This window comes from Saccopteryx bilineata, chromosome 2 (genome assembly GCF_036850765.1).
Source record: "Saccopteryx bilineata isolate mSacBil1 chromosome 2, mSacBil1_pri_phased_curated, whole genome shotgun sequence".
In the NCBI taxonomy this organism is placed as follows: Eukaryota; Metazoa; Chordata; class Mammalia; order Chiroptera; family Emballonuridae; genus Saccopteryx; species Saccopteryx bilineata.
In genome coordinates, this window is record NC_089491.1 from 391806386 (window position 1) to 391833354 (window position 26969).

Sequence of the window (26969 nt, forward strand, 5' to 3'; positions counted from 1 at the left end):
CCCTCTGTTTTCTGACTTCGATAATATCCGTTCTTTGGCTTCACAGGGAGATAATTAGGAGTCCCCCACATTGAAGTCAAACACTGACATCTACTTGCTTTCCTTTTTATTGCGATACATTGCCATTTCCCAAGGCGGGTTCAGATGAATACGTTTGAGCTGAGTTCAGGGGCTGCCGTCTTCCCTCGCTTCATGAAGTTATCTACCGGCAGGCCTTTGATCTTCCTGATCCACGCAGCTCTTCTGGCTTTTTCTGGGTCGATCAGTCCAGGGGGCTTTCTGGCCTGATGATACTCTTCCATCCTGGCTTCCTCGTACTCCTTCTCCTCCCTCACGGTCAACAGCATGAATCCCGTGTTCATTCTAAAGGGGTCGAGGGCGGTGGAGAAGCACAGCCGTTCTTTCTTGGCAGACGGGGTCGTCACGCCTACCGCTGGAACCAGCATACGGTTGGGCTTAATGAGTTGCGTGCTGGTTAAAGGGCGGACGCTGAGCCCCGCCCCGACGAGTGAGCTGGTGGCTGGGGCCACGCCCTTCGAGCTGCCGGGGAACCTCGGGTGGATGACCACGGGCCGGGGGATGGTGGACTGGACTCGGGGACTGTGCAGAGAGTTCTTCAGGTTGGGCTGCAGCTTCTGGATCTCAAGGGGGACACTGGTCTGTGTCACATCCACGGGAGGGTGGTTGGCTCTCAGCCGATCAACTGCACGTTGCAGTGACTTTCCTTTGAAACTAAGGACCTTCCTTGGGTATGAAATTAAAGGTCCCCAGGCATCACTGACTTGGGTCTGGGGCCTACGAGGACAGGCAGACTGCCCTGAATTAATGAAGCGGTCTGGCGACGTTCTCTTTGACTGACTGGTCAAGCCTCCAGGAGTTCTCAGTTGTCCTTGTTTTTGTACTTTCTCATCATCATCTGGTTTTTCAAAAGAAAAAGAAGAAAGGAAGGGAGAAGGAAGGGAGGGAGGGAGGGAGAGAGGGAGGGAGGAAAAAAAGAAAGAAAACAAGTCAGTGTTCCATTAAAAAACAGTAGGTACTCATGCATGAAAATGAAATCCATCCTAACAGCCATCATGCGGGCAAAAATCCTCTTAAGATACCAGACATAATGACATATTCGATACAAGTCTTTAACGAATATGCTAGTACAGTGTTTGTCTGCAAGTCTGTAGCCACCTCTAGATATGCATATTTTGGAGGGAACATATGTAATCCCAGCGCTCCACACATTTTTGAAACTTCATACCTCATTTATGATTCACATGAAATAGGCTTTATATGTTTATAGTTACATACCTCTGTTTTTAAAGAAAATTTGAATCACAAGTTTTGATGTCTATCACATGAATCAAATTTAACTCCAAATGATCTTTGGACATTTTCCAACATCAAAACTGCCTTCAAAATATATACCGCCCCTGGAAATACTAAATAACACAGTATGACCAGAAGGAGGTCAGTTTGAACGTGCTTTGAACGACAACAGCGAGTCCAAAAGCTGCTAACAAGGACCAGAGATTCATTCTGTCACACCAGGTTACAGTCAAAACCTCCAAGGTGCCTGATACAGTGAGTTAATAAAGATGTCTCCACGAGTGAGCAAATCTATTCTGTACACTCTTGTTATATCTCATTTGGGGCCTTTCAACCCCTACAGTAGCTCACGGATGTGCGGAAAGCATTATTCCCATTTTACAAGAGGAATAACTGAATCATGAATAGAAGGAGTCATTTGTCTAATCTGACCTAGCTAGCAAGCAAAAGTCTGTATCCCAAACTATACCAGTCTATAGCTAGCAAATTAGACGCAGCCATGTGTTAAGCCTATAATGTTCCTTGACCAAATAGTTTTATTCCAAGATACCAATGTTGTATGGACATATTAGAATGGAACGAAACTTCAAACTGCTCCCTGTCTTTTACTTTGTGAATGAAATAGTATTTGATTAGAACATGAATTATTTTGTTAGGACCATAAAATTAAGATGTCAAAATCATCTCCACTGTCCTTTCAATCCCAGAATAATAAACCATTCCACGCATGCGTGTACATGTGTGACAAAACCCAGTTTTTTTCTTCTTTTAGAAAACAGGATTATGATGACTCATCATTCATTAACTTGTATTTTTGTCTACAAAATACACACGGTGAGTCTGTTTCCAAGGCAATATATGTATATCCTCACGATACAATTTTAGCTGTTGTATAACATTGCATAACATGGATTTTTCATCATTTACTTAGTTATTGCCCACTGACGGACATTTAGTTTGTTAGTGATCATCCTTAAAGAAAAATGCAAATACCATTTTTTCTTATCATCAAAGCAAGTACAGAATGATGGTGAAGACCCAGCGTTGGCATGGTGCAGAGGGAGCACTCTTGCATTCTTGATGGGGTAGTAATATGATACACCCTTTTTTTTTTAGCAAGAGAGGCAGAGACAGAGAGAGGAATAGACAGAACAGACAGGCAGGAAGGGGGAGAGATGAAAAGCATCAATTCTTCGTTGCACCACCTTAGTTGTTCATTGATTGCTTTCTCAAATGTGCTTTGACGGGAGGTGGGGGCTACAGCAGAGTGAGTAACCCCTTGTTCAAGCCAGTGACCTTGGACTCAAGCCAGCAACCACGGGGTCATGTCTATGATCTCACGCTCAAGCCAGCAAACCCGCACTCAAGCTGGTGACCCCAGGGTTTCAAACCTGGGTCCTCTGCATCCTAAGCCAATGCTCTATCCACTGCACCACTGCCTGGTCAGGTGATATACCATTTTTTAAGGACAATCATGGTAATATCTTTCTAGTTTTTAAAATGCAGCTGTCCTTGGGCTCAGCAATGCCACTCCTAAGACTTCACACTGTAGGTGTACACACACAGGTACACAGACCTAAGTACACACAAAGACGCCCACGGTTAGCAGAGCCCTCCGAACACTTAGTTGTCCTACCCTTCTTTTGAAACTAGTCTCTGCAGGGAGTGTGAGTCAAAGAAACATTATTATTTGGATGTGAGGGCGATCTGGCTGCGACATCTGTCACCCCATTGATCGCCAGGGTTGATTCGGCTGATCTGGCTGGCTAGGCGGGTGTCCCCTTCCTCCCTCACCGCTCCATGTGCGTCCCTCCCGAAGCTGCGCGCTCGGTCGAAGAGGACGACCTTCCCCGCTAGAGGAGAGGACCGTTTTTCGGTCAAGGGTATAGGAGTAGCTGCGCTCCCCTGCTAGAACCTCCAAACAAGTCTCAAGAAACATTATTATATTAACTGAAACTCTTTGAAAGACATTGTAAATCTTTATCAAACTTTCTCAAAAACAGCTAAGGGACATACTATGTGTGATATCCAGTAACTCTTCTTAAAAGCCCCTCCCCCATCTCCCTCCCTTATCTCCTTATCTCACATAGATGGTGCCGCCCATCCCCAAACCTGTCTCCCTCCTCATGAGATCCCCTCAAACACCCTCTGAAGTCTTACGGATGACAGGACAGTCCAAGAAGTGAGGAGGGCAGGGAGTCAGGCCAGGAGCCCCAAAACTGGAAACCCAGCTCTTACAAAGGCCGGCACTCTGTGGCCTCAAGTTAGTGAGGGAGACACTTAAGTCAAACCAGTCCCTCTCAGGAGAAGCTGGGCCTTTTGTCTATTCCAAATTCTCAAAGAGAAGCAAAGTTATCAATCTGTTGAAAAACTAGACTTAAAGTGAGCGAGAGAGAGAGAGAGAGAGAGAGAGAGAGAGATGGAGAGATGGTTGGGTCTTGCCGCTGATTCAAAGTAAAACATCACCATTCATCTTCTCCCCTGCATGGGATTTTGCTTCCAAACTCTCCTACCCACCTTCCAAGCCAGTTGTTTTCTTAAGAACAGAAACCCCTTTCTTCCTGCCGTCTTCATCTCCTCGGGGCGATTTTGGCTTTTCTTGAGTTTGCGGGACCTCGACCTGCGCAACTAAATTAAGATTGAAGAAGAAACTAGAGCCGTTACAAAATCCAATGAGGTCGGAATACTGGGGGCGTAGCTGACGTCTTGACTGGTTTCCACCCACCCCATCATCTTGCTGTTTGTCAAATGAAAGCGGGTAGTCACGCAAGACCTAAGGACGAGATCACCTCCTGATGCCCCTCCGCCTGCTTTTCCTGCTGATCAGTGAGCTCTGAGCATTATCTAAAACTCCCTGTCCTCTCTAACCATAGATTCAACCCAGGCGGGATGTGGGGAGAGGCTCTCGGTTGCTTGTGTTGCTGTTTTGTTGTTGTTTTGTTGTTGTTTTGTTTTGTTTTGTTTTAATAGCAAGTATTAAGGGCTAGGGTTAGTGTTCACTACTGTCCAAAGATTCTAATAAGTTTGAAAACATAGGCTTTGAAAATCAGGTGGTTCCCTGGAGCTAGCTAACAGATTGGCGAATCAGAGAGAATTGCTCCCGCCTTCCCTAAAGGTCAGGGGTGTGTATCATCAAGGAGCCACTGGGCGAAGGAGCCCGCCCAGGAACGGGTCCTGGCCGCCTGTCGCCCGTTCCGTCGGGGAGCCCCGGGACGGCCCAGCGGTCAGTCCTCTCACCTGACAGCAACCTGGCCGTCTTCAGGAGGACGCGGGTCCTGCGGAGTTTGGTCAGCAGCTGCTCCTGGGACGGCGTCTGTCTCTCGGGGGCAGAGCCGCTCCGGCTCTGGGCCTGCGAGCCGCCCCTCTCTTCTCGGGAGCCTTCTTCCCTGTCCTCCTCCTTGTCCCTGCTCCTCTTCACTTTGGCCCGCTCCAGGTAGTAGTGCCACTTGACGTTCTCAAACTGGAACATGAGGACGTTGCTCTCCGTGTTGATCAACATCCTGGGGGTGGGGGGGACAAGACTGCTCACCAAAGGGGCACGGAGGTCGCCGTGGTCCGCCTCCAAACCCCTCATCCGTCCACTGCGGTCCTGTCTAATGCTAAGGCCAAGGGGAAGTTCCCCAGGACATGGCTGCGCCCAGAGGGCGTGTGAGTGGCTGAAGGGCCTGGAGTGGCCACAAGGAGCAAGCCCGTGAGCAGGACATACGGGCTCCCTGGCTGTCCGCTGTCATGGTCGTCGCTGATTAAATGTGAGCAGGGCACATGTGGGTCGATGACTTTGCTTTTTTTTTTTTCTTCTTCTTTTCTTTTTTTGTATTTTTCTGAAGCTGGAAACGGGGAGAGACAGTCAGACAGACTCCCGCATGCGCCCGACCGGAATCCACCCGGCACGCCCACCAGGGGCGACGCTCTGCCCCTCCGGGGCGTCGCTCTGCCTCGACCAGAGCCACTCTAGCGCCTGGGGCAGAGGCCAAGGAGCCATCCCCAGTGCCCGGGCCATCTTTGCTCCAATGGAGCCTTGGCTGCGGGAGGGGAAGAGAGAGACAGAGAGGAAGGAGGGGTGGGGGTGGAGAAGCAAATGGGCGCTTCTCCTGTGTGCCCTGGCCGGGAATCGAACCTGGGTCCCCCGCATGCCAGGCCGACGCTCTACCGCTGAGCCAACCGGCCAGGGCTGACTTTGCTTTTGAAGTTAAACTATTTTTAAAAGGATGTCTGTTCTCGGGGTGAGTACCAGCTGTCTAGGATGCCCAAGGCAGAACACGTGGGTACTATGCACAGGGCTGTCTGGAAACTCACTCTGTTTTAAAGCATAGCATCCAAACGCCGTGTTTCTATTGATGTGATGGGAAGATGGAAATCTCTTTATTAAACCGGAAGGAGTTCCCTCCCTGGATGACCCTCCGGTCCATTCTTCTTCAACTCCACCGCTCCGGAGTCTCTGAGCATGCTCTAAGTTCAGATGGAGTATTTGTACTTTCTATATAAACAGAATGATTTCTGTCTTCCTAATCCCCACTTTAATGAGCTGGTTGGTAAGAAAGGCATTCTAGCCTGAGTCCGCCCTCCAAGAACTGCCTCCCCCTACCCACCTCTGTTGTCCGCAGTGTTCACAGAGCAGGCTGCTCGCCCCAGGCTGTGCCCGAGTCAACCAGGAACAGAAATACTGTGGGGAGGCTCCTCTCTGCCCCAAGGGCTGAAATTTTAAGACCCTTAGCTGTTAGGGTAGACTCTCTAAAAGAATGACTTATTTTGGCCTGACCAGGCAGTGGCACAGTGGATAGAGCTTCAGCCCGGGACGCAGAGGACCCAGGCTCGAAACCCAAGGTCAGCTGCTTGAGCGCGGGCTCATCCGGCTTGTGCGTGGGGTTGTCGGCTTGAACTGGAGCATGGGATTATAGACGTGACCCCACGGTCACTGGCTTGTGCCCGAGATCACTGGCGTGAGCAAGGGGTCACTCAGTCTGCTGTAGCCCCCCACCGCCCGCCCCTGTCAAGATACATATGAGAAAGCCATCGATGAACAACTAAGGTGCCCCAACGAAGAATTGATGCTTCTGATCTCTCTCTCTCTCTTCCTGTCTGTCCCTCTCTCTGTCTCTGTCACCAAAAAAAAAAAAAAAAAGGTCATGTGCACCTTGATTGCTAAGGTTGGTGCCACATCCACACCGTCTCCCACGAGACTATTTATTCCTCTCCTCCAGCCAAAACTGGGAAAACGCCCAGCTGTACACTCTCTTACTGCCAGAAGAGCCAGGGCTGGCGTCCCAGAGAAGAAGAAAAAAGGAAGGAAAGAAATCGTCCAAACAGAATCATCGCAGCTCCGACCTCCACGCCGACCCCCACCTGTTGCCGTGGACGAAGAAGTTCAGCACGGGGTCCCCGCGGCCGTTGGCTTTCATCACCTTCAGACAGTTCCCGTCCATGAAGTTGTAAATGCGGATCTTGCCATCTGCGCAGGCGCTGATGACCCGGAGGAACAGAAAGGCCACGTGGAGCACCTCCCTGGGGGGGAACAGAGCCACAGGCAGTCCCTGCCCCCTGGTAAGCTGCTGGGGGGGGGGTCTTTTGCTGCAGTTTAGGGTATTTCGTGTAGGGCTGGGGGGCAGCGGTTAGAAGTGTTTGCATGCATTAAACCCTCGAGACAGGGCTGTAGGCAGTCTCCCCTCCCCTTACGCAGTGGTTTTCTTTCCCCTGCAGTTTGGTCAGAGTGCCCCACGGAGGCAGAGCACAGAGGCCTGCGATCGGGGCCTCTCGTAGAGGACCGTGCATTTTTCCCGGCGACTGACTTCTACAGAAGTCCTGCTGAGGCTGTTTTAACGTTTTGATTTCTTCTCAGATCATATTTGAGAAAAGAAACAAGGCCAAGCCAGCGTCCTTCTAGGCAGCAGAACGTGGGCAGGGGAGCAGTTTCTTTTGGTCTTCGGTGGGTGGCTCTCACTCTTTAGTGAAAGGTCCTGAAGGAAGATGGGAGTCCCCTTTGGGGGGACACAGCAGCCAGGAGAGAGACGGGAGCAGGAGGGGGCTGAGGCACGTGGCCTTCAACAAAACCCTCGCCACGACAGCGACCGCGGGGGCCAAGCTGGACTCCAGATAGGTGGGGGATTCTGTGCTGGGCGGGGTAATAAACCCAGTCCTGCTTACGATACTGACACGTTTAATTCCATGCCACAAATGTGTTTGATTTTATACGCAAAGCAAGTCCACCCGTCCCTGCCGTCTCTACCCATCTAAATCCGCCCAGGGCCTTGCTCGTAAAACATTCTCTTATCTCCATCTTCCCCTACCCACCCCCATACACACACACACACACACACACACACACACACACACACACACAAACTTCAGGTGTACTGACAGACTCTTTGGGGGACAACCTATGTCTTACTCATCTTTGCATGCCCAGCACAGAGCCCAGCCCACAGGAAGCCGTCAGTATCTATTTGGGACAGTTCTGCCCACAGTCATACATTCAGAAGGCAACGGCTGTACCGCATGTGTCGCAAATACAATGTTTCAAACATTTCTCAAATTCAGACCTAGTATTGTTATTTCTTAAAGGAAAGAACAACTGGCTGAACAGAGGATGGTGGGGGGTGGGGGTGGAGGGAGATAGATAACAGGTAAAGGAGGAGAAAGAAACAGGGGAGGAGCCAAGGGGGCGGAAGGTCAGCAGAGAGCAGAGGGGCTGCCGTGCCCAAGGCCAAGGCCAAGGCCAAGGTCCCCGCTGTGTCGGGGGAGGGAGAGAGCACGCCCCCCCCCACGGGCTCTGCCGCACGTACTTGGGGTGCTTGTAGGCCATGAGGCACCGCTCGTACTTGCCCACCATGCTCCAGGCCATGACCAGGCCGTCCGCGCCGCCCGACAGGAGGTGCCACTGGTCGCAGCACAGACACCTGACGGCTCCCTCGTGCCCATTGAGAGTCTGCAAGGAAAGTCGCCTCTGTGTCCAGCCCTAGCGGTGGACTTCTTCTCAGCTCTGACGTGTCTCCTCCCCGGGCAACGCTGGAAGAAGCTCCTGGGATAAATTCCAGCACCGCACTCCACCCACCCATCCATGACGTCCACTCCCCTGACATTTCACTCACACCTGGACTTGGGCTCTGAGGAGGCCGGACGAGCCCGGGCCTCCCTCCCTCTCTGCAGAGCTCTGTTCCCGGGAAAGGGAGGCTGTGGCCAGGGAGAAGGCGTGTGCCTGGTGGGTCTGAGGCTGGGGCGGGCCCGGGCCTCCCTCCCTCTCTGCAGAGCTCTGTTCCCGGGGAGGGAGGCTGTGGCCAGGGAGAAGGCCTGTGCCTGGAGGGTCTGAGGCTGGGGCGGGCCCGGGCCTCCCTCCCTCTCTCCAGAGCTCTGTTCCCGGGAAGGGAGGCTGTGACCAGGGAGAAGGCGTGTGCCTGGCGGGTCTGAGGCTGGGGCAGGCCCTACCTTCCTAGAGTACCAGAGAGGGCCGGAATTCACCATCCTCTGCTTCCAGAGGAGAAGGGTCAGGGGCTCCTCCCCAGCTCCTGGGCAGGACCCAGTGGGCACCTGGGGCATCCTTGACAACAAGGATGTGGGGGGGCACATCTGCCAGCCAGGTCAGCAGCATCTTTCTCACTGGGACCCCGTGCCCCTGGCACAAATAATACCTCACCGCCACCCACTAGGGCCAGAGGGGGGGTTCAGATCCAACAAGAACGTCCTGTGTATTTGAACATTCGATCCCACTCAAGAGAACTGATGGTCTCATCAGAGAATGAAGAGAAAAACCACTGACTTGGCCCTGGCCGGTTGGCTCAGTGGTAGAGCGTCGGCCTGGCGTGCAGAGGTCCCGGGTTCAATTCCCGGCCAGGGCACACAGGAGAAGTGCCCATCTGCTTCTCCACCCCTCCCCTTCTCCTTCCTCTCTGTCTCTCTCTTCCCCTCTCGCAGCCGAGGCTCCATTGGAGCAAAGATGGCCCGGGCGCTGGGGATGGCTCCTTGGCCTCTGCCCCAGGCGATGGAGTGGCTCTGGTCGCGACAGAGCGACGCCCCAGAGGGGCAGATCATCGCCCCCTGGTGGGCAGAGCATCGCCCCCTGGTGGGCGTGCCGGGTGGATCCCGGTCGGGCGCATGCGGGAGTCTGTCTGTCTCTCCCCGTTTCCAGCTTCAGAAAAATACAAAAAAAAAAAAAAAAAAGAACCACTGACTTTGTTCACTCCCTTATCCATACCTGAGTCAGAGAGGAACATTCTGGAAAAAGAAGAGGTACTTTATTTCCACTGCTGTTGACACATCCTGAGCCCGTGTATAATGCCGAGTCAGAATGCAGCCTCCCACTACCACACACACACACACACACACACACACACACACCGTGACACCATGGCTCCCATGGGCCCTGATCCTTTGCCAACACACCATGGTCCACATTTTTTTGGGGGGGTCTTTCCCTTCGGCTCTCTGGGACTGCCCTTCTGGTGACCGTAAGTTGACTGCTCCATGTGGTTCGGGGAGTTACACGGTACACAGGGCAGGGAAGACCACCAGTCTCCTCCAACCCATCACCACCAGTGCCCCGTTCCCTCCACACCCTCCTGCCCTCACCTTTACCAGATGACCCATGGACACGTGCCACACTCGGACTATTCCTCGCTCACAGCCGCTGACGACGTAGGTGTCGTTGATCTTGGTGGCCAAGATGGGGTCGCTGTGTTTAAACGTCTTCAGGCATTTCCCTGTCTCTACATCCCACTCTGGAAGGGAGAGAAGGGAAAGGTGGAGGTGTGGGTGGTTGTGAGGGAGAGAGAGAGGCATAACAGGAAAGACAGGTCACCGTGGAGGGAGGTGAGGGCATTTCTTTCTCACCTTTCACATGGCCATCTCTTGCTCCGGACGCGAGCCTGTTCTTACACAAATCCATGCACGTGATTGTCCCCTTGTGGCCGCTGAAGGTTCGAATGCAAGTCCCACTTTTCAGATCCCAGCATCTGCAAGAATGAGGCCCCCATAAAAAGGTTTTTGAGATTTTTTTCTGAAGGCCCAAGGGATCATACTGTATAGAGGTCCTGTAGGTCAAGAAGTAGTTGGGAGTCAGGAAAGTTTCCTGCTTAAGCTCAGAGGCCTGGAGTTGAATCTCAGTTGTAGCACCTATTAGGTGTAAATTGGGGGAAATCAGTTAATTTCTGTGTAAGCTTTATTTCCCCATTGATACAATGAAAATGATAACAGTATTTGCTCCATAGGATTCTTGTAAATAATTAAATACATAAGCTCTGGCCACTTTGCTCAGTGGTAGAGCATCAGACTGGCATGTGGATGTCCCAGGCTCAGTTCCTGGCCAGGGCACACAGGAGAGGCACCCATCTGCTTCTCCACCCCCCCTTCTTATCTCTCTCTCTCTCTCTCTCTCTCTCTCTCTTCCCCTCCTGCAGCTATGGCTCAATTGGAGCAAGTTGGCCCTGAGGATATCTCTGTGGCCTCTGCCTCAGGTGCTAAGAAGAGCTCAATTGCTGAGCAATGGGGCAACACTCCAGGTGGACAGAGTATCGTCCCCCTGGTAGGTTTGCCGGGTGGATCCCAGTCAGGGCACATGTGGGAATCTGTCTCTATGTCTCCCCTCCTCTCACCGAATAAAAATAAAAATTAAAAAAAGAATTAAATACATACACGCAGTGACTGTCAACCCAGGGTGATTTCCCACCCCTAGAGGACACTTGACAATGTCTGAAGACATTTTTTTGGTTGTCACAAGCAGAGAGGGAGGTGCCACTGGTATCTAGTGTGTAGAGTTCAAGGATGCTGTTAAACATCTTACAATGCACAGGACTGTCCCCACAGAAAGCACCTTCCAGCCATGTCACATGTCAGTGATGCGGAAGTTGCGAAACCTTGCATTAAGGCATATAACATTAGAAAAGTGACAACATGTACAAGACTTGATACATGTCAGTTGGTATCAGGTAGAAGGGTCTCCGGAATGACCACCCAGCCTAGAATTCATGGCAGTCGTTCAGTGGCAGAGCTGGTCTTCAAACAAGAACAACAGAACGGTTTTCCACAGACACTTAGATCCAACATATTTTATGTATGTTTCTGAAGCATATCTAGAGATACATGAGAGCATGTATGGGTCACACTGTTTTTTTTTAATAGGCACACTTGCCTGAGGTCTCTTAACTGACATTTTTATGGATTTCCACTTCAGCCAGAGTGCTTTTGTGGCCTGGAAAATTGTAACATTTGGATAGTAGGCACTCTGGAGCCAGGATGCCTGAGATGCAGTCCCAGGTCCGTCGCTTGCTAGCTGCGTGGTCTTGGATACGTTACTGAACCACTCTGTACCTCAGCCTCCTCGTCGATGAGAATAAATGGGTCAACGGGGGGGGGGGGGGGGGGAATAGGCCAAACCAAAATAAAATAAAATTGAACAGGAATTTCATAGAAGAGGAAACACAACGGCCAATGGCTTCCGAACATGCTGTGACGGCTAATACGATGGGTCAGCCTGGAGAGTGCCTTTGGATGGAGATCAACATCTGCTGTGAGTAAAGCAGATCGCCCTCCAGAATGCGATGGCCTCATCCGGTCTGCTAACGCCCTGAGGAGACTGGCCTCCCCGGCAAGAGGGGATTAATTCTCCGGCAGACAGTGCGTGGACTCCGCCTGCACCCTCGGCGCTCCTGCGTCTCCGGCTTGCCGGCCCACCCACATATTTTAGACTTTCAGGGCTCCTTAATCGTGTGAGCCAGTTCCTCCGAATCTGTGTATCACCCTGACTAATACACATATGAAAAGAGGCTCAGCCTCATTAGTAACCAAGAAAGTTCAAACTGAAACTGCACTGAGGATTTATTTAATACCCATCACGTCGGCAAAAACGTTCAGCGCGGACGACCCTAAGTGCCGGCGGGGATTTGGAAGAAGGGATCGTCTCCTGCCCTCCCTGCCCACAAAAGTGTCAGGTAAATACAACCACTTCGGAAAACAATTTAGTACTCCTACTTAGACAGTCCACTGCTAAGAATAGAGCGTTAAAAAAAGTCATGCGCTACATAGGTAATGATACCGTGTCATATATTTGAAAGTTGCTAAAAGAGATCTTGAAAGTTCTCATCACAAGAAAATGACAGCTCTGTGTGGTAATGGCTATAACTCAACTTATTGTGGTAATAATTTTGCAGTACATACATATATCAAATCATTATGCTGTACACCTAAAACTAATACGTTGTGTGTCAATTATACCTCAATACAATTTTTTTTCCCTAAAAACTCATACACAGGCACCAGGAGACAAATCCAAGAACATTCATGAGAGCACTTCATGAAAGAAAAAAAATTAACCAGAAACAATGCAAATATCCATGAACAGAAGAACAAATAGTGAATTAAGATATATTCATCCGCCTGGCCAGGCGGTGGCGCAGAGGACAGAGCATCTGGCTGAGACGCGGAGGACCCAGGTTCGAAACCCCGAGGTCACTGACTTGAGCGCAGGCTCATCCGGCTTGAGCATGGACTCACTCACTGGCTTGAGCGTGCAGTCTCTGGCCTGAGCACAATAAATATATTTGGAGATATATAAATAGATAACAAAACTATAAAGAAGCCTATATAACTACAAGGGAATGATTAGTATTAAATTGAGCATAACATTCCCTCTGGTTGGGAGGAAGACAGAAGCAATAAGGAAAAAGCACAGAGTGGGATTTGAAGAATGATAATGTTATATTTCTTGGCCTAGGTAATGAGTACAAGGGTGTTTATTATATTCTTTGAATATATGCATTTTGAACACTATTTTGCTTCTATATCATATTTCTTACCCACAAAAACCTACTTTCTCCTGCTATAAAAAGGAATATAAGCATGCCTTCATCTAAGAATGTTTAAAAGATACTGTCTGATATTTCACAGTCTTCAACTAGAAAACAGATTCGATAATTGTTATATATCATTCAAAGTTTAAACAATATACCAACTCTTGGTTTTTACCTCGCCAAAAAAGAAAAGTGTTGTGGGTTCTTCTAGAAGTTAGTGTTAGTATCGTTTAGGATAAACTCTTCAACGGATACAAAAAGGGAAAGGTATGCATGTTTTTTCCACAAGCTGACTTTAGGCCCCTGAGTGGGGTGAGGAGCCACCCCTTCCGCGGACCACTCACCTGATGCTCAGGTCATAGCTGCCGCTCAGAAGGAAGTTTTCCTCCTCACACAGGAAGAGGGCGCGGACGCTCCCGGCATGGCCCCGGAACTTGATGGGCATTGTCTTTACTTGTATGATGTCCAGAAGTTGGAGCTTCCAGTTGGACAGCACAGCTATCAGATCTCCCCCGGAATAGTGGATGACTCTGTTTTTGTCCCACCTGAGTTGCCAGAGAAAAGGATGGTCCATGAATAAAAAGAGTTAGTGTCCCGTCTGAGGCTCGCTTAGCAGGGTGGCTTCTACCTGCAAGCGTAATGGAGAATTCGAGGCCTTCCAACAAGGAAGAGGCGAAGGCAAGGCCCAGGATGAACGGGCCCCGGAGGTTCCTACCTCACGCCATACCAAAAAAATTCGTTTCAGGCAGATTTAAAACCTACAGACAAAAAGGCAAGAAAAAAAATCCTCTAATTAATGTATGATAAATCCCTAAGGCATAGACTAGAGCAGGGGTCCCCAAACTACGGCCCATGGGTCGCATGCGGCCCCCTGAGGCCATTTATCTGGCCCTCACCGCACTTCCGGAAGGGGCACCTCTTTCATTGGTGGTTGGTAAGAGGAGCATAGTTCCCATTGAAATACTGGTCAGTTTGTTGATTTAAATTTACTTGTTCTTTATTTTAAATATTGTATTTGTTCCCGTTTTGTTTTTTTACTTTAAAATAAGATATGTGCAGTGTGCATAGGGATTTGTTCATAGTTTTTTTTATAGTCCCGCCCTCCAATGGTCTGAGTGACAGTGAACTGGCTCCCTGTGTAAAAAGTTTGGGGATCCCTGGACTAGAGTATGCAGCATTTTCCAAACTTATTTGACCACAGAAAACTTTTCTCCTGGGAAACCTCAGAGAACACAGTTGGGAAGCCCTCTACCCACTGAATAGACCGCTGTTTTCTTTTTTTTTCTTACCAATATCCAATGAGCCTATATTAGGTTCTGAGTCCTGTGCCAATAAAAGCCCATGGGAAACACAAAGATGAGTGAGATATGGACTTTGCCTTCAGTGAGCTTACCGTCCAATACAACAGGGTGAGTTGAATTCATTTTCCAGTCATGAGATTATTAGCAAATAGATACAGTGTGAGCAGGATGACCGCATAATTCATCGTCCAAACATTTTTTTGTTGTGAAGGGGGACACTGTTATTATTACTTACTCCAGGATCATAAAGCGAGGTTGTTCCGGTAAAAAGGGAGGCACGGTCACTCCAGATATGAGAAGCCATTTTGTTCCCATTGTCCTTGTCATAGACCAGGGGTCCCCAAACTTTTTACACAAGGGGCCAGTTCACTGTCCCTCAGACCGTTGGAGGGCCGGACTATAAAAAAAAACTATGAATAAATCCCTATGCACACTGCACATAATCTTATTTTAAAGTAAAAAAACAAAATGGGTACAAATACAATATTTAAAATAAAGAACAAGTAAATTTAAATCAACAAACTGACCAGTATTTCAATGGGAACTATGGGCCTTCTTTTGGCTAATGAGATGGTCAATGTCTGGTTCCATATTTGTCACTGCTAGCCGTAACAAGTGATATGACGCGCTTCCAGAGCCCTGACGCACATCCCGCGTCACCGGAAGTAGTACTGTACGTGAGCGATGCCACGCTTTGTGGTGCTGCCACATATAGTGCTCCTCTCACTGACCACCAATGAAAGAGGTGCCCCTTCCAGAAGTGCGGTGGGGGCGGATAAATGGCCTCAGGGGGCCGCATGCGGCCCATGGGCTATAGTTTGGGGACCACTGTTTAGACCATCTCTCCTGAAGAGTGCTTATCACCATACTACTTCTAAGAACTCAACTTTGCCACTGCCCTATCTGCTCTGTCTGCCCCTTAAGAACTGACTGGTCAAGATACAATTTGTTCGTACGATTCACAGCCAAAAATAAAATAGAGATGTCCTACACAACACCTCAAGAATGAGGAGTAAAGTCCTAGGCCTAACGAGTGGCAGGAAGTTGATTATTAAACGGTTTTCTTATGGCGAAAACAAATGATGTCACCCTATGAAGTTATCATACATACCATTTTCGTATCTAACAGGGAAAGATATCTACAGTGTTTATAGATTCTGTATCCCACAGAGCTGGGTAGCGGAAATACATATAGCATCACCCCATTTCTAATTTAAATATATATATATATTTATATTTTATGCATGCAAAAAGAATTCTAGAATAGACATCAATATTAATAGTGGTTATCTCTAGATTATAAGATTGTAGGAGATCGTTGCTTTTCTCTGTACATTTTTTTTGGCACTTGGTGAATTTTTTTCCCACTAAGCATATATTACTTCTAAAATTAGAGTAAAATAATAAAGATATTTCAAAAAAAAGAGAAAGATTTTAAGCACGTAAATTGTTCAAAAGTTCGTTGGTCAGTATACCCGAAATTTATAAGGAGACAGTGTCCTGCACACACCGCGGATTACGGTCCACAAATCAAAGCCCTGTTCTCGTGTTGGTTTGAGTCACAGCCTGAGGTGAGGAGGGGTTGCCTTTCCAAGCAAACAGGGTCACGGGGACCCCAGGAAGCAACAGTGGGGAGGTCAAGGGTCTCTGAAGACCAGGGTTCAGACCCTAGTACCTACGTGTCAGAGAGAAGACGGACGTTGTAAGTTCCACAGAAGACGTTCCGTTCCTCCATCTGGACGTGCTGGGTCTCCTGGTTCTGGTAGGCCGTCCACAGGTTGTAGTCGTTCTAACAAGGAAACACGTGCAGTCAAGGTGCAGCGGCCAGCTTTACCCACTCTTCCCCTAGGAGGGTCTCCCCGGGCAAGGACACGAGGGCCCATGGATTCTTCCTCTTTTAAAGGCGGTGGCTGTGTCTACACGGTGACGGGGCGGGGCCCAGGAGCAGGCGCTAGAGTCCTCTGTCAGTTAGAAAACGTGGGGCCCCAGGTCCTCATTCTTCTTCCACTGCTTTGTGTTTCCCGTGCGTTCTGATTCCGTGAACTTTCAGTGTGGCTGGTGGCACTTGTTTAAACAATGCGCTTACAGAGGGGATGCTCACAGATAAAGTCACGCGCGTGACTTTTGACCGACCACTTCGTGGAAGTGTGTGGGGGGGGGAGTCTCACATTTATATCTATTTACGTGTGCCTGACAGTTCAAAGTGTATTCATGGGGATTCAAGCCGTACGGGAGGTTACTGCTACGTGATCTATGCACGGCGCTTCAAAGGTTTCCTACCTCTGCAACCTGAATTTCTCCTTATCACTGCCTCAAAAAGTCCGTCATTTGCCCCACAAAGTACAGTGTGTCCGTAAAGTCATGGTGCACTTTTGACCAGTCACAGGGAAACCCTCCCAGTTTCTGTAGGATGATGTGGCAGCATGTGCGCATGCACAGATGATGACATAACACCATGTATACAGCGGAGCAGCCCACGGCCATGCCAGTCCAGATGTGGACGGTAGAGAGGAAAGTTCAGTGTGTTCTGTGGCTCGCTAAATTCGAATCCAGGACCAAAGTGCAATGTGAATATCGGCGCGTTTATAACGAAGCACCACCACATAGGAATAACATTACTCGGTGGGATAAGCAGTTGAAGGAAACCGGCAGTTTGGTGGAGAAACCCCGTTCTGGTAGGCCATCCGTCAGTGACGAGTCTGTAGAGGCTCTATGGGATAGCTACCTAAGGAGCCCTAAAAAATCTGTGCGTGAGCCCACATCGAAGTGCACTGAATAGATATGAAACTGGGAGAGTTTTCCTTTTATTTGGTGCAGATTTCACATTTCTATCGTCTTTTGTTGCTTTCCTGTGACCGGTCAAAAGTACACCATGACTTTATGGACATACTGTACTCCCTCATTTCACAGATGAGCCATCTGAGCTTCAGATAGGAGAAATCGATATATCAAATCTCAAAGAGGTACTTGCTTTCCCTTTTCAATCCTTTCTTCCTTCCTCTCTTTCTTCTTCCTTTCCTCCCTCCATTCCTCAATCACACATTTTTCTGAGCAGCTTTGGCATGCCCCGACATGCTAAATTCCAGTACCGATGACTCAGCTGGACTCCTAGTTCCACTCTTCTCCCCAGCGATACCTTTACCCTCCAATCAATGGCAGAAACGAACAATCCCACTACCAGGAAACCACGACACAGAGAGTTCATCATGAGCGCCAGGAAGACCACACCATCCCGTTTGCACTGGGAGCCCTCCTGGGAATATCTCTTCCTCATTCTCCTTCCAAACCTCAGCCATCCCCCTGCCTGTAGACTCCTCCTCAGCTCACTCCCCTCCTTTCCTGGGTTTGCTATCCTCCTTAATCTCTAACCAAGCAGTGATATTCACTTTAGAAGTGTCTCCCCACAAAAGAATCTGTCCAAGCAGCTATGATAGTCTGTCTTGGATTAAATGAGGCATCCCCGGCTTCTCCCAGCCCAGGCTGGGGACTCCTAAGCTCATGCTCACCCGCTGAGTTCGGAGAGCCTTAGAAGCCACATGGCAGGAGTCATTAGGAGGAACAAGACCTGACTTCAAACTCCAGCTCGGCCACTGAACAGCTATGAGAACTTGGGCAAGGGTTCTAACCCCCTGGCCTTCCCTTCCACACCCATGAATTGGGAGCAATGCTCTCTACCCGACCTCTAGTAAGGACCAGGTGCATGATGGACACAAAGCCCTCGGCATGCGCCCGGCACGGTGTCTGAGCTCAGTTCCGCTGCAGTCAGCGCTCCCCTCCACCTCTGCCCAGCAGACCCCTTAACCGCTCTCAGTCTTGCCACTTCCCACGTTCCCTCTGCCTCTCTCTCTTCTCTTAACTTGTACATTTCTAAAGCACTAAATCCCGTCTGGCGATGACAGCTACGTCGGCTAAGGAAGAGGGGTCGTAGTTTCATTCTACACTCAGCGTAGCAACAGACTCGGGAAGCGCAGGTCAGCGTCTAACTTGGGTCTGTCGCTCTGCTGGTCAGGGACTCACACTCTCTGTGCCTCCGTTTCTGTGCCTATAACATGAGTGAATGGGCCAACTCAAACAAATTTTTTAACTTTTTTTTTTTTTTTTACAAAGACAGAGAGTCAGAGAGAGGGATAGACAGGGACAGACAGACAGGAACGAAGAGATGAGTTTTTCGTTGTGGCACTTTAGTTGTTCATTTATTGCTTTCTTATATGTGCCTTGACCACGGGCCTTCAGCAGACCGAGTAACCCCTTGCTCAAGCCAGCGACCTTGGGTCCAAGCTGGTGAGCTTTGCTCAAACCAGATGAGCCCGCGCTCAAGCTGGCAACCTCGGGGTCTTGAACCTGGGTCCTCCGCATCCCAGTCCGATGCTCTATCCACTGCGCCACCGCCTGGTCAGGCCTAACTCAAAGATTTAAAAAAAAGAAGTCGCCGGTCAAATGAGGTAAACAAATGTGTGTTAGTTGGCCCACATAGTTTTTGGGGGTTTCTTTTCAATGCTTTTAACTGGTCACCAGCATTTAAGAAAAACAAGGAGTGTCAGGTGATAAACTGGAGTTTCCACTTCTCTGGGAAGTTCAGAGGGTCTGGGAGGCTGAGTGCTGCACCCTTCAATAGCGGCACCGTATTTCCCCATGTATCAGACGCACCCTTTTCCAAAAAATTGGGGTCTAAAAACTGGGTGCGTCTTATACAGTGGTTGTAGGGTTTTTTTACTTCTGTTTCCCCTTTTTTCGTGCTTTTTTCAAATTCCGGGCCCCCAAATTAAGGTGTGTCTTATACACGGGGAAATATGGTCATTAGCCGCAGCTGTGTAGCAGAGGGCTCCTTAGATGGGCGGTGAGCCCCCTCATTCATCCAGTCCCACCATCCTTTGCCATTCACGCCACCCACTTCCCTCATTCATGGGACCTGTCTGGCCTCTACAAACATATGCATTAGGTGGTCTCTCTGGACACTTCAGTCTCTCAAATTATACTTGATACTGTACAGCTTTCATACGGGGAGCAGCCATCTCAGCACCTGTCATTAAGTATTCTTTGGGGGCCCACTGAACAGTTTCAAAATACAGTGTGTTCGTAAAGTCATGGTACACTTTTGACCGGTCACAGGAAAGCAACAAAAGACGATAGAAATGTGAAATCTGCACCAAATAAAAGGAAAACCCTCCCAGTTTCTGTAAGATGATGTGGCAGCATGTGAGCATGCACAGATGATGATGTAACACCATGTACACAGCGGAGCAGCCCACAGCCATGCCAGTTGAGATGTGGACGGTACAGAGGAAAGTTCAGTGTGTTCTGTGGCTCGCTAAATTCAAATCTGTGACCAAAGTGCAACGTGAATATCGGCGTGTTTATAACAAAGCGCCACCACATAGGAATAACATTACTCAGTGGGATGAGCAGTTGAAGGAAACCGGCAGTTTGGTGGAGAAACCCCATTCTGGTAGGCCATCAGTCAGTGACGAGTTTGTAGAGGCTATATGGGATAGCTACCTAAGGAGCCCTAAAACATCTGTGCGTGAGCCCACATCGAAGTGCACTGAATAGGTAGGAAACTGGGAGAGTTTTCCTTTTATTTGGTACAGATTTCACATTTCTATCGTCTTTTGTTGCTTTTCTGTGACCGGTCAAAAGTGCACCATGACTTTAGGGACACACTGTAGAAGGCCCTGGAGCAAAGAGGAGGGACGAGGAATCGACCGAGCCCGGGTAGGCAGAATGGAGCTCAGCGTTTCCCTCCACTGTTCACGACTGCCCGAGACTCGGTAGGGAGGCCTGCGGTGAAGTGGCTCCCCCTGCCACCCTGGAACCAGAGTGAACCGGAAGCAGAAAGTGAGAAGGCTCAGTTCGTCTGGAGCCTGGATGCTCCGGGCCTCCCCTCTGTCCTTCTCGTTCCAGAGCCTCAGGCTCCTGCAGCCTCTGGGGGCCTCCCCTCTGTCCTTCTGTTCCAGAGCCTCAGGCTCCGGGCCAGCCCCAGGCCTCCCCTCTGTCCTTCTGTTCCAGAGCCTCAGGCTCCTGCAGCCTCTGGGGGTCTCCCCTCTGTCCTTCTCATTCCAGAGCCTCAGGCTCCGGGCCAGCCCCAGGCCTCCCCTCTGTCCTTCTGTTCCAGAGCCTCAGGCTCCTGCAGCCTCTGGGGGTCTCCCCTCTGTCCTTCTCATTCCAGAGCCTCAGGCTCCAGGCCAGCCCCAGGCCTCCCCTCTGTCCTTCTGTTCCAGAGCCTCAGGCTCCTGCAGCCTCTGGTGGCCAGTACTGAGTTGAGGAGGGAAGCCCCAGCCCTCGCTGACACTGCTCCTGGCTCTGAGCTCTCCGCCCGATGACTCGGGGCCACAGACACGGACACGGCCGCGGTGTTTGAAGTAAAGACAAACCCCGAGCGGACAAGCACCTCGTCCACTCTTTAACGGGTGAGGGCAGGCAAGGCTGACAGGAGGGAAGTGGCCTGTTGAAAGGACACCCAGCACAGAGCTCTGGCCTCCCTTAGGGAGTATCCCCTCCCATAGCCTGCATCCCTGCACTGTGAGGACTTTCCTGCGCCTTCACGTGAGGACCGAGCCCGCCTTCAGCCCTCAGCGGCCAGTCGGCCAGTCCCACGGACGCTCACAGTTATTTGCACCCCCTTCCCCCCCCCCGCCCCATGCCGTCAGCACCCACCTTCGTTCTCAGTTTCCATTTCTGGTTTTTCCCACGCGGGCGCTTCCTGTCCTCTGTCATTTTAGGGATCGGGATTAAGAGCTTGCAGGCATAACGAGGGTCGAGCCCCCTGACGTCGGAACCCTGGGGGAGGGAAAGCAGGAAACGGCCACTCTCGGTTAGTTCCTCTCTTCAGCACGAGGGCAACGACTCGGGCTGGGCAGGATCCGGAGGACGAGTCGGCTCAGGCCGGGGGAGGCCCAGGCCTGGCGGCCAGGCCTGTGGGCTGTGTAGACTGGAGTGAGGACAAGGACAGCAGAGATCTGGGGCGAGACCAGAAAGAGACGGACGGTCAGCGCCTCCTAGCTCTCCAGAGTGGCTCGCCTCACCGTGCTCGCCTCTTCTCACCTTCTCTCTCTCCCACCCGTCTCTGCGGGCAGAGCCTGTCTCTAAGGGCAAAGGGTCTACCAGCCAGGAACCCATGGTCTGAATTAGGCTTCAGGCAAGAAACAGAAAGTTAATGTGCCGGAAACGATGACCACCAGGCAAAACTGCCTTTCAACCTCGGAAGAGACTTTGCGTCCTGACGGACACTGTGTACCGTATTGGGCCGACCTGGAAACACGCTTGGGTCTCTCGGACGGCGGGAGCCACAGCGCAGCTCTCTGGGAGGGAGACGCCATGCTGGTGAGGTTTCGCCAGGCCCCGCCCTCCTCTCTCTGAGAGGTTTTGGTCCCTGCTGCCCTGCTCCCCGCGGGCACTGACATGGTACCGTGGACGGGGACGAGTGGGAGGTCGACATGGAAAGTGAGGGACTATTGAGCAGACTGAAAGGCTCACAGTCAGGCCGACCCCAACAAAGGAGTGAGGCTGGTCCCCAGAGCACCCCCTCCCGGACAGGGCGTACCTGCAGTAAGGTAATCTGGTTCTGAATGACCGTGTGCCTCCACAGGTCCAGCTTGACCTCCTGGGCCACCACGGCCCAGTGCCGGCTCACAGAGGCACATCTGTTCAGGGAGTTTTTATCCAGCAGACCTGTGGGGGGGAGAAAGGTTGGGAGGGAGAGAGGGAGGGAGGGAGGGAGGGAGGGGAGGGAGGGAGGGAGGGAGGGAGGGAGGGAGGGAGGAAGTTAAGCCTGGGAACCTCAAGCTGGATTGCCATGGGAGGTCCCCGAGCAATTTCCCAATACACCCCAGCATACTTAGAATATACTTGGAGAGGTGGATGGGCAGGTGATGGATGAAGTCCAGGTACTTGCTGACCCCGGAAGACAGGTCTCTGACAGCATCCAGGTCAACCAACAGATTGGAAGGGGTGTCCCCAACCTTGGGCATGTCTTCTTTTCTGGAAAACTGCCTGTTCATCTCGGAAATACACTGGAGAGAGCTCTTCCATGGTCCCTCTAGAAGGGAGCCAGAGAAGGGTGCATGGTGGCTTGTCTCGGTGCTGATTCCTGGCCAGGAGAACTCATCAGTCTTCCCTTAGGCTACTGGATTTCATCATTTCTTCTGCCCAAATGAAAAGAAAGGACCCTCCCCCCCCCAAAAAAAGAAAATATACAAGTACTTTTCAGCCTTCCCAACTCAAGGAGATGTCTGTAGTCTCAAAGCCTGCCCTGCTCAGGTGAAATGCATGGTGTCTGAATTTCCTTTGATCACCCCCAACGAGAAAGCATTATACACAACTTTTTAAAAAGAGTGGAATGAATAAAATAAGATTGGTAAAATGTTGATCGTTATCGAAGAGAGGTGATGGTTGTATGAATGGTTACTGTACTGTTCTGCTTTTGAAATTTGAAATTTTTTATATATATAAATATATATATATATTGTAAACTCTATGTGCTGCATTTCCTATCATTGTTTCCTGGGTCGGTCTTGCTTTGAAAACCAACTTAGAATGGCCTAGAGGTCAAGGTCCAAATGTCCCCATGGCTTTTATTTCCTCCTCCAGGAATCCAACGCTGCAAAACAACAGCCACTGAGTTCTTTCAAAATGAGTTGGTTGGATTGGAGAGGTGCCCACAATCATGCCACAGGTCGGGGGCCAGACAAGGGACTGTGGCGCGGGACAGAGGGAGACTCTCAAAGAAGCCCTTGAGAACCTCCCTTCTGATCTCTATTTTCAGGTGTCACCCAAAGGCACCCCACTGGAGAGATAAAAACATGGACCGTTTTTATCCTGGGTCGTATTGACTGATGTTACCCTTCCTTCTCCCCTTCCCGAATGTAGGATTAAATGAAGGAATAACTATCAGAGGGTCCAACATGCCACCGGTGGACAGTAAATGTTGACACACACACACCCCCCACATCTGTCGTCCCCACGGGTTATGGCCCTCTCAGCCCCTCCAACTTCCCTGGAGACTGCCAAGTGTCAGATCTACTGGCTTGCTCACCGCAAGTGAACTTACCGGTACTAGATGCTTTCCCCGCAGCTTTTCCAAGCAAGCTTTTTCTTCCTGAACCCTTGGACAAAGGGAAGGCAGTGTTCTTAGTTGTGGGTGCCCAGTAAACGTGTAAAGTTTTAAACTGGGGACTGTAAACTTTTTCGGGGAGGAAGAACACACGGCTGGCGTCTTGAGCAAGCTCTGAAACACAGAAGTTCCAGACAAAGTTATTCTTGAAGCAGGTGTGTAGAGGGAAAAAAAGAGACAGAAGTAAATGATTTCATTTCTACTTGCTTCTTTTTGTTTGTTTTTGGTTTTTATTGATTGATTGTTTAAAAAATTTTTTTTTCTGAAGTAAGAAGCAGGGAGGCAGAGAGACAGACTCCCACATGCGCCTGACCGAGATCCACCTGGCATGCCCACCAGGGGGCGATGCTCTGCCCATCTGGGGCTTCGCTCTGTTGCAACCAGAGCCATTCTAGCGCCTGAGGCAGAGGCCACAGAGCCATCCTCAGCACCTGGGCAAACTTTGCTCCAATGGAGCCTCTGCTGCGGGAGGAGAAAAGAGAGACAGAGAGGAGAAACAGAGAGGAAGGAGAGGAGGAGGGGTGGAGAAGCAGATGGGCGCTTCTCCTGTGTGCCCTGGCCAGGAATAGAACTTGGGACTTCCACACGCCAGGCCAATGCTCTGCCACTGAGCCAACTGGCCAGGGCTACTGATTGATTTTTTTAGAGAGAAAGGGAGAGAAGGGGAGAGAAGAAAACACCAATTTGTTGTTTCCTTTATTTATGCATTCATCGGTTGATTCTTGTATGTGCTCCGACCAGGGATCAAACCTGCAACTTCGGCGTATCAGTACAATGCTCCTACCAGGGGTCGGCACACTCATCAGTCAGCAGCGCCAAATATCAACAGTACAACGACTGAAATTTCTTTTGAGAGCCACATTTTTTAAACTTAAACTATCTAGGTAGGTACATTCCTTATTGAGGTAGCGCCCGCACGTGCTATTTTGTGGAAGAGCCACACTCAAGGGCCAAAGAGCCGCAGTTTGCCGACTAGGGCTCTAAAGCGACTGAGCTACTTGGATGGAGCCTCTACTTGCTTCTTTTATATCTACACAAAATGGGCCAGTCCGGTTATGTCAGCTTTCTTTTGGGGTCTCTGAGTTTCTCTGCAAAAAAAAAAAAAAAAAAAAAACCACAGGAAACCCCTAATTTTGCCAGCCCGCCTCCCGTGCAGAATTGGTCAGAGAGAGGGCATGAGAGGGCTGTGGGCAGGAACTGGAAGACAAATCGCTCTTATGAAGCTCTGGTTTCACTTTCTTCAATGACACGGATAACTGCCCTTTAGTCGAAATAGAGAATTTAACTTTTTAAGAGAGAAGCTTCCCTAGGAAAAGGGACAGGTTGCGCAACCCGTAACGGAACTGGTCTCTAATGTCAGCGGCCGGTTCCCAGAGTGGGTGAGGAAACCCTTTGAGAGAGGACCGTGGAGTAACGCACACGTGGCAGAACTGCCACCTACGCACGCACCCCCCACGCCCAGCGGCGAGGGTGGCGAGGGGTCGCCTCGCACAGTGGGAGACGCCCGGGAGGGGAGTCCTGGTTTTCAAGCCCCTGGCTGGGTGACCTCATTCAAGGCCCTCAGATTCCCTGAACTTTGGGCTCCTTATCTAATAAAATGAAGGAGCTGGACTGGTTGGCTTCTGATCTATTTGTGGAAGTCTCTAGTTTTTTGAGAGGTGTTCTTTTTTACCGTATCTTCATTCCAGATGATCTTTCTTCTATTTGCCCAAAGCACTAACGAAGTCTAATGGCATTATGTCAGGATCGAATTGCACCATAGGTCAATCTAGCTTGCAGTTTCTCTCAGATGCCATAATTCTCCAATGGTGACCATGAGTCCGACCTCGTGAACATCAGGAATTGTCAGCCTTCAAGATCAGGAACTCTGAAACCCCTCCATCTGACGGCTCCCTGCCGGCCTCCCACCCCTCGCTGAGCCTCCGCTTCCCCACACCGGACCTCCCACTCCTGGACCCTTCTAGAGCCTTCTATGTATCTCTTCTTGCCTCCGTTCTGGCTTACTTGTTCCCCTCATTCACTGAACCTGCCAAACATCCCCAAGATCTTCTCACCGACACCCCTAGGTCGGTGGCTCTCAAGGTCGGTCCCACACCGGCAGTCTCAGCATCTGCTGGGGACCGGTTAGATGTGCGACTTGTCAGGACCCGCTGCCTCAGGAGGTCTGAGGGAAACCAGCCGTGGGGGATCGCGTAAGCCCGACCGGGATTCTGACATGAGCTAAAACTTGACCCGTCCTGTTCTAGCCCGATTTGGCCCATTCATTCACTCCAACCTTGGATAACCTCTACTTCAAGACTGGACTTTTATGCACAAGCAAAGAATATGGTGGAATAAAAAACACTAATTCCCTAGCTTTTGACCTGTTGCCCTGGTTTCTGCACAAGGCTGGGTGACGGGGGCAAAACAATTCTCACACACACACACACACACACACACACACACGCCCTCCCAAGGCCAGTCAGTCACTGATGCAGGAGCCACATCAACCTTAAATAATAGAGACAGACCGGCCATTTCTGGGCTGAAGGGTACAGAAACCCACTTGAAAGGCTTGACAGTTCTAAGTTCTGTCCAGCCCTCTTTATTTGTCGTGTGACCATTTTCTACCAGAAAGTTACTTGCATTCGGCAATTTCTCCTTTGGTACATAGGTTTCAGGATCCCGTGTCAGGAAAAAGAGCTCTATCCCGCCTTCTGTAAAATCCCCATCTGACCTAAGTTTGTCCACACCCCCGGTGCCTCTACAGGGCTCCTGAAACCCAGCTCCCCGGCCCTTGGGGCTCCCCGGTCTTCTGTCTGTGGCTCCGTTCACCTGACACGTTGTCCAGCTTCCTCTGCAACAAGACCTTGACGACGTTGGCGGCGGTGAGCAGCAACGGGGGGTCACACAGCTGTAGCAGCGAGAGCGTGTAATCGGCCTTCGTCCGCGGGGCGCTCTTCCCAAACCAGAACAGCGTCTCCTTCATCTTCGCTTCCACCGTTCGATGCAACATCTGGTCGAAGGAAGACTTGGCGGTTTTCCCCCCTCGAGAGAGGCTGACCCGGGACCGGTGGTAGATGAAGTCCTTCCCCTGGGTGGTCTGGAGGATATTTTGGAAATACTGTAACAGAGGCAAGCTGTCTAACTGCTGCAGAACGCTGACGAGGAACCGCCTCCGGTCCACCTCACCGACCCTCCAGAACCACTCCTTGGTGGAGAAGGTCTTCCGAGCCAAGACGCACGTGTCGCAGTCCCGGCAGACGGGGACGGACCCGTCTCCCTTCTCGCAGTGGAAGTAGGGGACGGCCTTGAGGCTTGAGTCCAGGTTTTCCATGGTCCTGAGATGACCGGTTCACTTCCTCCTCTGCCCCTGGTCCACCCCACCCCACCGCAGAGGAACAGGAGACGCTGATTCAGATCCCGAATGAGCCTTTTCTGTGATCACATCTCCCAGAGAAAGAAAAAGTGACCCTCTGCCAGGGATGGAAG

At 50.5% G+C, this 26969-nt stretch overlaps 1 protein-coding gene across 1 annotated transcript; it reads right to left on the reverse strand.

The window, feature by feature from the left end:
- FBXW10B (F-box and WD repeat domain containing 10B) lies at positions 1-26832 on the reverse strand. The gene is made up of 14 exons (XM_066264357.1): positions 26313-26832; positions 23436-23612; positions 22224-22424; positions 21930-22057; positions 21044-21166; positions 16069-16178; positions 13433-13633; positions 10135-10256; positions 9874-10022; positions 8094-8236; positions 6658-6816; positions 4552-4814; positions 3832-3942; positions 1-916 (listed from the first exon to the last, which is right to left on the reverse strand). The coding sequence occupies exons 1-14, from the start codon at positions 26812-26814 to the stop codon at positions 141-143; spliced, it is 3165 nt and encodes a 1054-aa protein (XP_066120454.1). The 5' UTR covers positions 26815-26832; the 3' UTR covers positions 1-140.
- Between the last annotated feature and the right edge of the window lie 137 nt (positions 26833-26969).

What these genes read in the sequence shown, in the direction of transcription:
- FBXW10B (XM_066264357.1), bottom strand. Translation starts at nt 26,814, where the DNA reads ATGGAAAACCTGGACTCAAGCCTCAAGGCCGTCCCCTACTTCCACTGC. An exon ending in AATGGAAACTGAGAACGAAG is followed by an intron (nt 16,179 to 21,043) that starts GTGGGTGCTGAC and finishes TTTCCTTGTTAG; the next exon opens with AACGACTACAACCTGTGGAC. An exon ending in TTCTTCGTCCACGGCAACAG is followed by an intron (nt 4,815 to 6,657) that starts GTGGGGGTCGGC and finishes CCCCACCCCCAG; the next exon opens with GATGTTGATCAACACGGAGA.